Raw genomic sequence first — 12074 nt, forward strand, 5'->3', positions numbered from 1 at the left:
AGGCATAAATTAAACTAGAAAAGAAGGCCATACAAGGAAGGCTGGTAAGATATGAGAAAGAAGAGCAGAGATAGTAGAAAGGCCACGCCCCAAGGCGATCCTCCGGCTCTGTGGATGGCTTCGGGCTCCGACCCCGGAATGCTGATGCTAACTTGGCTGCCTGTGGAGAGCCAATGAACTACAATGACTATAAGCAAAGGGGAAATTACCAGCAAACGTTGCAGCAGCTCGGACACGGTGGCCATCACAGCGTCGTAAACAGCGTAACCAACAAATCCGCAAACGAGTATTATAGTAGCCATCGGGAGCCAATTCTCCGAGAGACTGGAAAGCCAAGAGCTTGATCTAGGAGCTGAAGCCATGAGCAAATGGTGAAGTGTGCAGAGAGCGAAGGCCTTCTTGTAGTTACTCTGGTGGAGTGTAGTGCGTACAATGTACTGCTCGGAAGGAAAAATAATTGAGACTTGCAATGCGGTAACTTTTGTACCATTTTGTATTTTATTACACAGGGTAATTTGTAAAATAAATTTACCGAGTCTAAATTAGAATTTTTAGTATGTGTGAAACACAAGTACATACATTATACAAGTAAAATTACAGGTAAATTTTTTTTTCTTTTATATAATAAAATATGGCACATCACTATGTTCTACAGCTCAAATTAGAAGCTGTAAATAAGAATGTCACTGTCAAGGGACTTTCGGTTCCCACCATAAGTCTCCCACAATAATAGCAGGTGGTGCGATGCTAAGTATGTTTGAATTACCCCAAGGAGTAATATTAGTGGCTTGAGCAATTAAAGTGCTGACAATGTACAGTCATATCCAACTCAAGTGATTCACCAGAATTACTACTGCTTTTAGAAAATGATTCTCGTTGGATTCTTTTTCTAAGAATTTTAAGTATCTTGTAATCGTGATTATTTATCATATATCATACGATCAGTTTTTATTAAGTGTTATTTATATTTAATTTTTAATTTTCAATTCTAAAATAATTTCTGACCGCACGATGTACGATGAACGATCACGATCACGGAATTCCTAAGATCCCCAGGAAATGGATCCGATGAGGATCCTTTTCCCTCAACATAGGAACTCTCCTTTCAAAATCCAGTGATCAAATGATCTGGACCTTTAAAATTTGATCCAATGGCTAGAAACAAAGAAATTAGTAAAAACTTTTAAAAGATATAATAATTTTTAGCCATTTGATTAAATTTTAAAGGTTCAAATCACTTGATCTCTGGGTTTTGGAGAGAGAGATCTGGAGAGGATCTCTTTCCATTTGGATGTATCATGCATGGATTGAAATAAAAGAACTTATTTAAAAGTGCTTTTATAATATAAAAAATGTTGTAAAATTAACAGTGTATGCAATGGAATAAATAAACAAGACACAAAATTTACGAGATTCCTCTACAGTCAGTGTGACCAGAGTATGTCCTCAGGGCAGTAGTGGTGCTTTCATTATAATCTAAAATAATAAGATTACAAATATAACTCTCTCTATTCTCCCCTCTCTTTTTCCTCTCTCTGCCATGAGCCTTCTATCTTCTTTCATCCGTTTTTCTTCTATATTTTTATTCTCTTCGTAGCTCCTTTGATTTATAGGCAAAGCAGGAGCACCAAAAGCAAGCAGTGGCAGCTCCTAGTGGAAGGACATGTAGAGTGGGATGAGTGGGATGAGTGGGATGTAGTGGGTTGGCCATCCACACATTGAATGGCTCATAATATTATAACAAAAAAAAAAAAACTTTTAGTACGCATATGGCTACGTCTGATAGAATAGATTAAAAATATGGAACTTTAACGAAAAGCACTTGTTACTGTTCACTTTAACAAAAAATCACATTTTTACACTAAAAAGTCAATCCTGATACCACTGTTCTAAAAATCCCAGCCTAGCGCCGCCTAGGCGTTAGGCGGTTGGCCACTGTCCCGATTAATGCCTAGGCATTTGAAAATTAAAAAATGGTGCTTAGACCTATTGAGGTGCCTGCCTAGATCGCATAGGCACCCACCTAACCCGCCCATACCCATCTAGACTTCTACCTAGGTTGCGACTCACTTAGACAGAAAATAGATAACTTTCATTTTGCATTTTATTTTTCAATAAATTGTAAGAGACTTGTTGAATACTTAAAAGAACACACATTATATACTTGTTCCTCATGTTTTCATTATGTTCCAATAGCTCATAATATACGTGTCATTCCATTTTGTAGTTTATGATGAAATCATATATATTTTAAGTATAAACAGGCACTTATTTACACGAAATACAATAGATTTAATTAAATCCGCCTTGACCCCGCTTAACCGTCTAGGTGCTAGGCTCCAGCCCGCCGCTCGACTAGCGCCTAGTATCTTTTAGAACTGCCTGGTACTATTCATTTTACCTTTTATTTTGTCCTTATAGTTAAAACTCAAAGTTTTTAAATCATTTTTATTAGTTTTTTTTTTTGAAATGGCGCTACTTTTTCAAGTAATACTTGCATTTTTATTGAAAGTTTGAACGTACTCCTGCTAAAGGTGCTACCAATAAAAAAATTTATGCACTTTACTGTTAGTGTATGAACTTCCACAATTGATAACATGAAGCATTCTTCTTTGGTTTGCAGTCCGAAGGTTGAATGGTATCACTTACAGCAGATCAGGAAGCAAATTCCGAGATTTTCAAAGAGAAGTATTATTGGCACTCCAAAAATCTCATTTTACACTCCTCACAAATGTATTTTTCTTTCCTAAATAGAAAGTTTAGAGTGTAGAATGAGATTTTTGAAGTGCTAATAACAATTCCCTTTTCAAATATTGGTTATTGCACATGCACTTTGGAGGCCTTGGATCGTATTTGTTCCTTAACCGATCAAAAAACTTCTAAAAGTGCACTCCTAAACTGAAATTTACAGCACCATCTGGGAAAAAATTTAGACTGTGGTAATGGTTCAGGCTCCAATTCAATTGACGATTGCGTTTAGAGTTGTGTCAGCGGAAACAAACGATGAGCAGATAGCAGCAAGTCTTCTATTGTATTCATGAAACTTCCTTCTAGTGTGTAGCTCTAGTAATTAAGTTGGCTTTACGTCAGTCTCGTTTGTACATGTTTGATTATAGTGGATTGTCTCTAACCGGCACCTTTATTCTGCAGAGACCAGTCCAAGAGTTCCAACCTTCGTTCGAAGCCAAATTATTATTGCTTGCTCGTGTGGATAATATTGTATGTATACAAAAAAAATGATGAATTGTTCTAGTGATTAGGATCTTTTTATTCAACATATTATGTTCTACGTTTAAACATTCCTCATTTTCAACTTTTTAATACTCCACTTGTTCGTATGCTTTTTGAATATTACATGACTAGCCGGCTAGCCTGACCAACCAATAACAATAAATACATCGATCCGTTACAGATTATCAACATGTGGTCTATATTATTAACATTATTGATACTTTAACTACATAGTTAACGCAATATGATTGTCAGTGAAGTCCACCTTACAAATAACTAATAACGTTGAGTCATTTATTGATTGGTCGGACTAGCTAAGTGATCAAACAAATGTGTAAGGATCGTTCTATAAAAAAGGAAAAGAAAATTTTATTGATATTGGACCACTTGGTATCCAAATTCATATGTCATGCCGTTTGGGTAAAATATATGGGCTCTAAAAAGCCCATACTTTTGCTCACAACTCCACCATTCGACAAGGAAAATAGCGCCGCCGTCGTGTTAGAGGGAGAAGCAAAATTCCTGAGAGAGAGAAGAAACAATAAGACGCTCAGGCGACACCAGCAGCAGCAACGACAAGTCTACAAAGCCTCCTTACTTTCATTCCAGCCAAAGACGACACCAAACCAGTTCTCCAAACAATGGCTGTGCTTCGCTAGCCGCCATTCCCAACTGCCAGATCAACAAATCCTCATCCCAACATGTGTTGAACTCTTTGTTATCTCGGTTGAGGCGATATTCTAAACTACTCTTCCAAGTGACGGCATATGAGATTCGAACTCAGACGTAACATTGATGGATGTTTTTATATTTTGTGAATGAGAATGATGATTGTACGATGAACATTAGATGGTTCAACATTTCACCTTTTGGCACATCTCAATTTCTTGTTTGTGTTTCATTTGATTCTGGAGTTCCCTATCATTTTCGTAGTAGAAACTATCAAAAGATGCAAGTGTTTCAGGAAAAGCGATACTTTCAGTAATCTAAAAGCGCTTAAGTTACTTGTAAAAGCTCTTCCAAACAAGCCCAAAGTAAAATGAGAACAAAATTCATACTGACTAGATGTTACTCGAGCCCAAAATCTAGAAGGATTTAAAATCTCAAAATGAACAGAAAGGTTCAAATTATCATTTCGGAGTAATCAAAGAACATTGTTCATCCGAGCAATAGCTCTATAAGATCAAGAACTAATACATTTCTGAATTAATATGTTCTCCCAATGTCAGTACTAAAACAATAGAGTTACAACAGCAATGAATAAATCATATTGTAACGGCAACAGTGAATCAATCTGCTTCTTCAGATGACACCGAATGAACCTGATCCTGAATGTTTGGGAAACTTTCAGGCAATATGAACACGGGATCAGCACCAGCAGAACGTCTAAGAGCAAGACCTAATGCATAGCCCAGTGCACGCGCAACCGGAACAGCGACAGCATTTCCAACTTGCATGTACCTGAAATGGTTCCAAAAATAATTACTTGGCGGTTAATCGAGTGATGTCTCAAATTCTAACTCCTTTAGCCTGATTGACAAAAAATACAGAGAACAGACAGTTTAAATAAATACGATACCTTTCTTTTACTGGCCCGCTGAGCCTGTAAAAATCTGGAAAGCCCTGTAGCCTGGCATTCTCACGAATTGTCAGCACCCTATCTTGCTCGGGATGCATAATTGCCTGAAAAGAAAGACAGGAAATTGTGAGCAGATGATTGTCTTTCTACGTCTGAAAATAATTGTCAAATTACATTAGAGTATACCTGGTTATGTGGTTCAGCTCTTGTCACAACTGTTGGCACAGTTTCGTCCCACCACAAGCGGGCAAAAGGTCTGCATAATTTCATTCAAAAATCATATTAAGCAACTGAACCACACTAAGTTTCAAATTTTGAATAAAACAACACTAACTCTTACTTTGATGAAGACCCCTTCACGAAACTCATAGCATAATCTGGGACCTACCATTACAATGTAATTAGAATCACACAAAGTTGCAGGAAAACTAAATCAGTAGAAAACAGATAGATTTTTACCAATGGTTTCCCAGAAGCCAAATACACCCTGGGTACTTCCGGATCCCACTCAACCTTGTTATCACCGCGCACACGAACACCTGGAAAATCTCTGAAGCATGCACCCTAGTTTCCAAGAAACAAAAGTACACATAAATTGTTATCGAGAGCATAGGATTCTGTCAAGGAACTGTTTAAATGGCAAAGCAATGTGATCATGCATTCAATGATTAAGAATGGACCTTTCTCTTGGGAACTTCACAAACACGTGCATAATCATCAGGATTCAACTGCAGAGGGCGATGATCATAAAGAACCTTTTGTAAAGACTTGTCCCTAGAAGTCCCCATTAGGTCTGCATCAAACAAATGTTAATCAACTTCTGTACGATATGACAGTTGTAAGACACATAAGCATTTACAAAGCAGCATGAAAATCAATATATTCAACCAGTACTTGCAATTCCAAAGATTCAACTATCACGAATTTCAAAAGCAATAGAGCATCTTACATTCTTTGCTTAGTCGTATAAGCCTCTGAAACTCTGTCTTAGGTGGGCCCCCATATGGCATCTCATTTCTTTCTTCATTATTTTCAACCTATATCAGAAGACAGATAGAAATAAGAATGAAGGACTGTTAAAGGGAAAAAATAACATAATACTCAAAAGGAAAAATTTTAGAAGACATTACAGCAGGCAGATCGGAAATCGCATCCTCCAAATAAAGACTTTTTGCTAGTTGAGTCTTCTGACCTTCATCATAAGCAACAGCATTACCCTGCATTTTCATACACTGTTTTAGTACAAAATCTTTAAAAATATATATATAAAATAAAAAAGTCAACACTAGCACTTGAACTCGTACCTCAAATTGTGTAGGAATAACACCCCTTGAAATAACATCATGTGTAGGAAGAGGGTACTGGGGCAAGATCTGCAAAAGTCATAACAATTAGACTATGAGATTAAACCTGCACTACGGTAAAACTTGATAATTTATTCATCATACCTCAGTAGGACGGGCCCCCCACAAAAAAACTCGCATACGGAACTGTGGAAGCCCATAGGCACCAGCTGCCATCATTCCCATCCTCGCCTGATAGTTCATATCTACAAGGCGTCCCAAGGCATATCGTCCAAGGAATCCATCGGCAAATTTTAAAATATCGACAACATTTTCCATCAAAACAAACTTTGGCTTAAGGTACTGAACTATGTCCATGTACACCTCTAACTGTTGGTTTTTCTCATCGGCTAATGGACTTTCTGTGTTCCTAAACCTGTTGAAACCACTTACTCCTTGGCAAGGGGGTCCCCCACACACCACATCAACATCACCCTACAGCAAGATATCAGAAAATGTCCAAAACAATATTAAATGACAATAGTCTATACTCAAGCATCGACGAATTCCAATTCAAGGTTACAGTGAAAATTTCATTTACTTACAGGTAAAGGCAATTTTTTCAATCTGTAACCTTCAGTAATAAAGCCTTTGATAGCCTTCTTACAATGCCTGTTTGACAGAAAAACATGAGCTTCAGTTTTACAACATCACAGTACATAAATGATTTAAAACATGCAACAGATAATACTGCAAGCATAAATAAGAATAGTTGCATACTCCAATTCATTCATTGGCTCCCAGGTGTCTTCCTCAGGCCCGTAGCCCTTCCAATGAATCTACATACATCAAAGGGCAATCAAATTTTGCATGAGGAACTAATGAATATAGATGTGCATTAACCATTCACTCACATACTATATCGTTATAAATATTTAAAGAACATGCATTTATAAATTTCGAAGTTGATACCTTAAAGTATATTCCCTTCTTTTCATTTTTTTTTGGGTCACCAAAACATACTCCTACTACGCAATCAACTTCAAAAACTTCAGAATCATCATTCTCATTTCCACTAACATCTTCTTCCTCTTCTTCTTCCTCATCTTCCTCTTCATCATCTTCCCTTCTAAAGAATTCAAGCATACTCTTCTCTACATCCTCCTCTAAATTGTCAGTCTCAACCAACTTTAAGCACATGCACAATTTTCTCCATTCCTTGAGCATTGTGAGAAAATCTTCAGCAGCTTCATTTCGAACCTGATGTGTGAATTAGACACTAAATTATGCAAATAAATAAACTAAAGCATCACATCAAGGGTGAGGAAAACAGTAAGATACAAATACAAACCTCTGTCTCTGGATGGTTTTGTTCTAGACTCTTACAAGCGTATTCATTGTAGTCAACAGCCCATCTCTAAAAGACATGAACAGGAAAACAATATCAAGCTCTCCCTTCACGTCTATTCGATTGATGTCAAAAGATTAACAAAAAATAAATTAAGAAATAGGAACTTACTGTAACAAGATTGACATTGGCCAAATGTGCACCAAGGCACAGGCCAGTAGACATCGCTCCACAACCAGAATATAGGTCCAGGAGCCTTACTTCTGATTTGGCACACAGTCCATTTGACAGCTTTGAATCAACCTCACTATCCAAACAAACATCATCCTCAACAGAGATAGTTGAGTCATCACTTCCAGACTGCATATTTTCTGAAATTTCAAAACCAGAAATAACATGTGAACACATTGGAGCCTTCCAAATGAAAGAAAGAAAAAACCAGCATCATGACAGTAAGTAGAAAGAGAACAATAACCTGTTGGCAGATTGACAAAAGTAGAATATGGTAGTAAATACTTGGTGTCGCAATAGTAATTGCACACTGGAATTGATTTACTCTTCACATCTTGATCAACCTGAAAGAAAAAGGATAACTCATTCATGTTGGACTTCATGAACAACAAAAAAAGCATGAATATGGAAACTCAAGCATACATTTAGTGTCAGCCTAACAATATGAAGTTTTTCAACAAGACAATCCAGAGGGTTGTCATCTCGGACATCTGAAAAGAATACACGCTCACAAGCAACAGTAGCACAGTGCTTTATGACCTGCAAGAAAGCAAAAAGCTAATAATTCAGCTCCCAATAGCAGGATTCTTACTTTTTAACGTAACAAGACCATGAAACAAAGTATTTGGAAAGAAAATCATGAAAAGGTTTCTTTTGAAATATCTTACAGTGTCTCGTGATCTGTAGTACCATTGTGCAGTAAAATATAATAGCCCACCAATTGCCTCAAACATTTCCACAATTTTACAAATGAAGGGTTCTTCTTTTGTCTCTCCCTAAACATAAAAATGAATGGGAAACATCGTCAAAACTCAAATCACATAATAGGCAAATAAAAACAAAAGTACATAAAAACATTCTGTGCACATGAAGACTCACTACAACCAAAATTTCAGTTGAGTATGTTTCTACTTTGAAATATAGCACATCAAATTTTATAAATATAACCCTTATGTTGTGGAAAAGAACCATTTATGTGAAATTTGCAATGAATTGGCATGTCAGGAATCATACAATTTGGGGATTCCAACAATCATGGAGATTACCAAATGGATTGATAAGCAGAAAATTGGTCAAAAAGTTATTTTGATATTAGCAATCAACACTTAAGTAATAATCCAATCATTAACAACAACATAATATGGTTTACAGAATAAGGTTTAAATAGATAGCATCCCTAACATCACCCTTTATGTCAATATAGTCTTCTGTCAAAGTTAATAAGTTAAAGCACTCAAAACAAAAAGGCTACAAAAAATGGACATCACTTTTGTATCCCACCCATACGGCTAAATGGTAAAGTTAGTTTTCTAAGAAGGGAAGAAACAGTCAACTTGGGATACAAATGCAATAAAACATTACTGTGATCAAAACTAAATCTTCAAATTATCTATTTTGCTAATTTTTGTAATGATGCAAAAGGGAAACAATTATGATTATACAATCAAATAATGGAGTAAACCGATTATCTAGTCTTACTTTTCACTTGTACGTGTTCCTATATTTATTACTGCTAAACAACTAATCATGAAAACTCACTTGCACATGGGCATCATCATAGAGATCATAAGTGATTCCATCCACCAACGCCTTTGTGTAGTGACAACGAGCTTGAATGATATCTTCATCACTGTTTTCAATTATTTTGAATATTAAAATCCATTCAGAAAACAAACAAACAGTAACCAACCTGTTGAAACAAAGAAGGACTACTTGGAGTAAGCTGACAAAAAAATATACAGATGAAGTAGAACTAAAACTTACTCGTTGGAGTTGTTTTGCCCATTCCTCTTTGGCTTCTGCACCAATGCAAGGATCAAGGTCAAAACTAGACAAGGGCAAAAAATCAAAAAGCATTCCACAAACATATATCAAGCTAATACCATTGGTTGACACTCAAGTTCAATATCTTCAGCATGTATTTCATGAAGCAAATACAGTGGTAGATGAATCACCTTCACCTCTTTTGGTCATAATAACTAACCTAATGTATCAGTTTGCTTCTCAAGTTTTCCTATAACCAAAGGGGAATACTCTTTGTAGTTGTCCTTTCATAACATTTCTTCCTTTCTTTTCATGACCCAATGAATAACATAGAACACTCACAATTGATTACTAGCAATGCATAATTGTATGTGACAATATTACAACTGAAAGAATTTATCCTGCTTCTACACATTTTATTGGGACAGGAGGCAGACAGGAGGGAGGGAGGTTTTCACACCCCACCGTGCCACCACCACAAGATTCATCCCTCATGTTCCCATCACAACCACTAAACACTTTGTAAATTCAACTACTTTAACATTGTGCAAATCCAACAAAGAACTGTAAAATCAAGGTTGAAAGCCTAAAACCCAAAAATTCTTGAAACCAAAGCTTCGATACCATGTTAGACGACACCAAGAGTTAAAAATCATACAAATTTAGGAAATGGGTAAAGAATTAATCCTACCACAAATGCTACAGCTACACTAACGCTTGGACACACAAAGATTCTAAAACCCATCATTTGTCTTATCATTTACCATTTATCCACGAAGTTCACAGTGATCATCTATTACCCCTAAATCTCCAACATTTTCACAAAATACAACTAAATTCTTTAAAAAAAATAATAATAAAAAAAATAAAAAAATCCCAAAATCTATCACCTCTCCCGCATATCGCTTGGGGTATTGCTTACGAGCCTCCTCATCTTCCATCGATTTGCCAATAAACCTTGATTCCTCTCCGTCTTCATCAGCCGCAGCTACCTCCTGAGTCACTGGCTTCCTCAGTGGAGAAGCAGCTTTTTCCACACTCATTGCTGCCTCCTCTTCAACTGTCGCCTTATTGGTTTGCCTCGGATTCTTCAATTTCATCGGAGAAGCAGCTATTTCCACACTCGTCGCTACCTCCTCTTCAACTCTCGCATTTTTTGTTTGCCTCGGCTTCTTCGATTTTGGAGAACAAGTAGATTTTTCCACACTCGCCGCTACCTCCTCTTCAACTCCTCCCTCCTTGGTTTGCCTCGTCTTCTTTGATTTCAGCGGAGAAGCAGCTTTTTCAACACTCGTAGCTACCTCCTCTTCAACTCTTGTCTTCCTGGTTTGCCTCGTGTTCTTTGATTTCGGAGGACAAGCAGCTTTTTCCACACTCGTTGCAACCTCCTCCTCAACTCTCGCACTCCTGGTTAGCCTCGGGCTCTTCGATTTCAGCGGAGAAGTAGATTTTTCCACACTCGTTGCTACCTCCTCTTCAACTCTCTTCTTCTTGGTTTGCCTGGTCTTCTTCGATTTCGGCGGAGAAGTAGCTTTTTCCACACTTGTGGCTACCTCCTCCTCAACTCTGGCCTTCTTGGTTTGCCTTGGCCTCTTCGATTTCGGCGGAGAACCTGAAGAGGTTCCGGCCTTCGACTTCCGCTTGCACGCCATTCTGCCTACGGCGGAGAGAGGGTGAATCGCCGGAGAAGACGGTGGATCTTAGAGAGAGAAAGAGAGGGGAGGAAAGAGAGAGAGAAATGGGGGATAGGGTTTTTTTAGGGCGTGAGTGATTGGATTGGGGTTTATGTTTTATAGTGGGCCGTGAAATTATGGAGTGGGGAGTGCGCGGCGTGTGGGCGGGAAAACGGGAAATTTGGAAAGTGGGGTTTGAATTTTGAGGTGACGTTTGGTTTTGGAGCCTAAGGACTTTGGGGGGTGTTTGGTTGCGGGGGTTAACTTTTCGGTGTGTTTGGCTCTATTTTTGTTTACGTTTTGACTTTTTTCCGATTTGTATAATATTAATTACCAAATTTAACATAAATGTGTATTATAGTTGTGTAAACGTAAACAAGCGATGAATGCATGATGACAGTTAATAGAGAGTTGTAATACGAGAGAGACAACGTATTAATTTCGTAAATATTATATGGTGTAATGTTAAGTATTATTAATTGTTGACGATAGCTCACATGTATGATAATCGATATTTTTATTATTATTTTCATAAATTATAACTTATTGTGTATAACAAAAATAAAAAAGAATTAAGAAAGTTCAATAACTCAAAAAGAGAAATCAATTTCGTGTAAGTGTACTAATGGTCGCTACCTACTACTTAGACGTATGTGGGTTCTTTAATCTTTTGGTTCATGAAAGTGGTTTTACTTCGAAAAAAATAATGATTTCTATGTTATTTTTTGCTCTATTTTTGTGTCTTTTTTGCTTTTAATTTTTGTTTCTTTACCTATTTCATTTGAAATTTTTTTTATTTGGACTTGCAAAATTATGTTTTTATAGAATATACAGATATATAAAGTCACTTATATCAAAAAACCAAAATGTAAATAAATATGTATAAATAACCCAAGGCCAAAGTTGGGCTTCACTCTGAAGTCTCGACCTACACAACACAAGAATCGGCCCAAATTTACAATTAT

General features: G+C 36.9%; 1 protein-coding gene across 1 annotated transcript; it reads right to left on the bottom strand.

The window, feature by feature from the left end:
• Nucleotides 1-4340: 4340 nt before the first annotated feature.
• On the bottom strand, nt 4341-11214 carry LOC137742238 (DNA (cytosine-5)-methyltransferase CMT3). The gene is made up of 21 exons (XM_068482053.2): nt 10327-11214; nt 9437-9471; nt 9212-9302; nt 8341-8448; nt 8096-8212; nt 7917-8016; nt 7613-7812; nt 7445-7510; nt 7066-7353; nt 6874-6932; nt 6699-6765; nt 6259-6588; nt 6115-6183; nt 5941-6027; nt 5760-5847; nt 5491-5603; nt 5270-5374; nt 5151-5194; nt 4997-5066; nt 4811-4914; nt 4341-4692 (listed from the first exon to the last, which is right to left on the bottom strand). Exons 1-21 carry the CDS (start codon nt 11086-11088, stop codon nt 4521-4523), a joined length of 3075 nt encoding a protein of 1024 aa, XP_068338154.1. The 5' UTR covers nt 11089-11214; the 3' UTR covers nt 4341-4520.
• Nucleotides 11215-12074: the final 860 nt, after the last annotated feature.

The sequence above is a fragment of the Pyrus communis genome, chromosome 11 (genome assembly GCF_041283825.1).
Source record: "Pyrus communis isolate YQ-2024b chromosome 11, ASM4128382v1, whole genome shotgun sequence".
Classification (NCBI taxonomy): Eukaryota; Viridiplantae; Streptophyta; class Magnoliopsida; order Rosales; family Rosaceae; genus Pyrus; species Pyrus communis.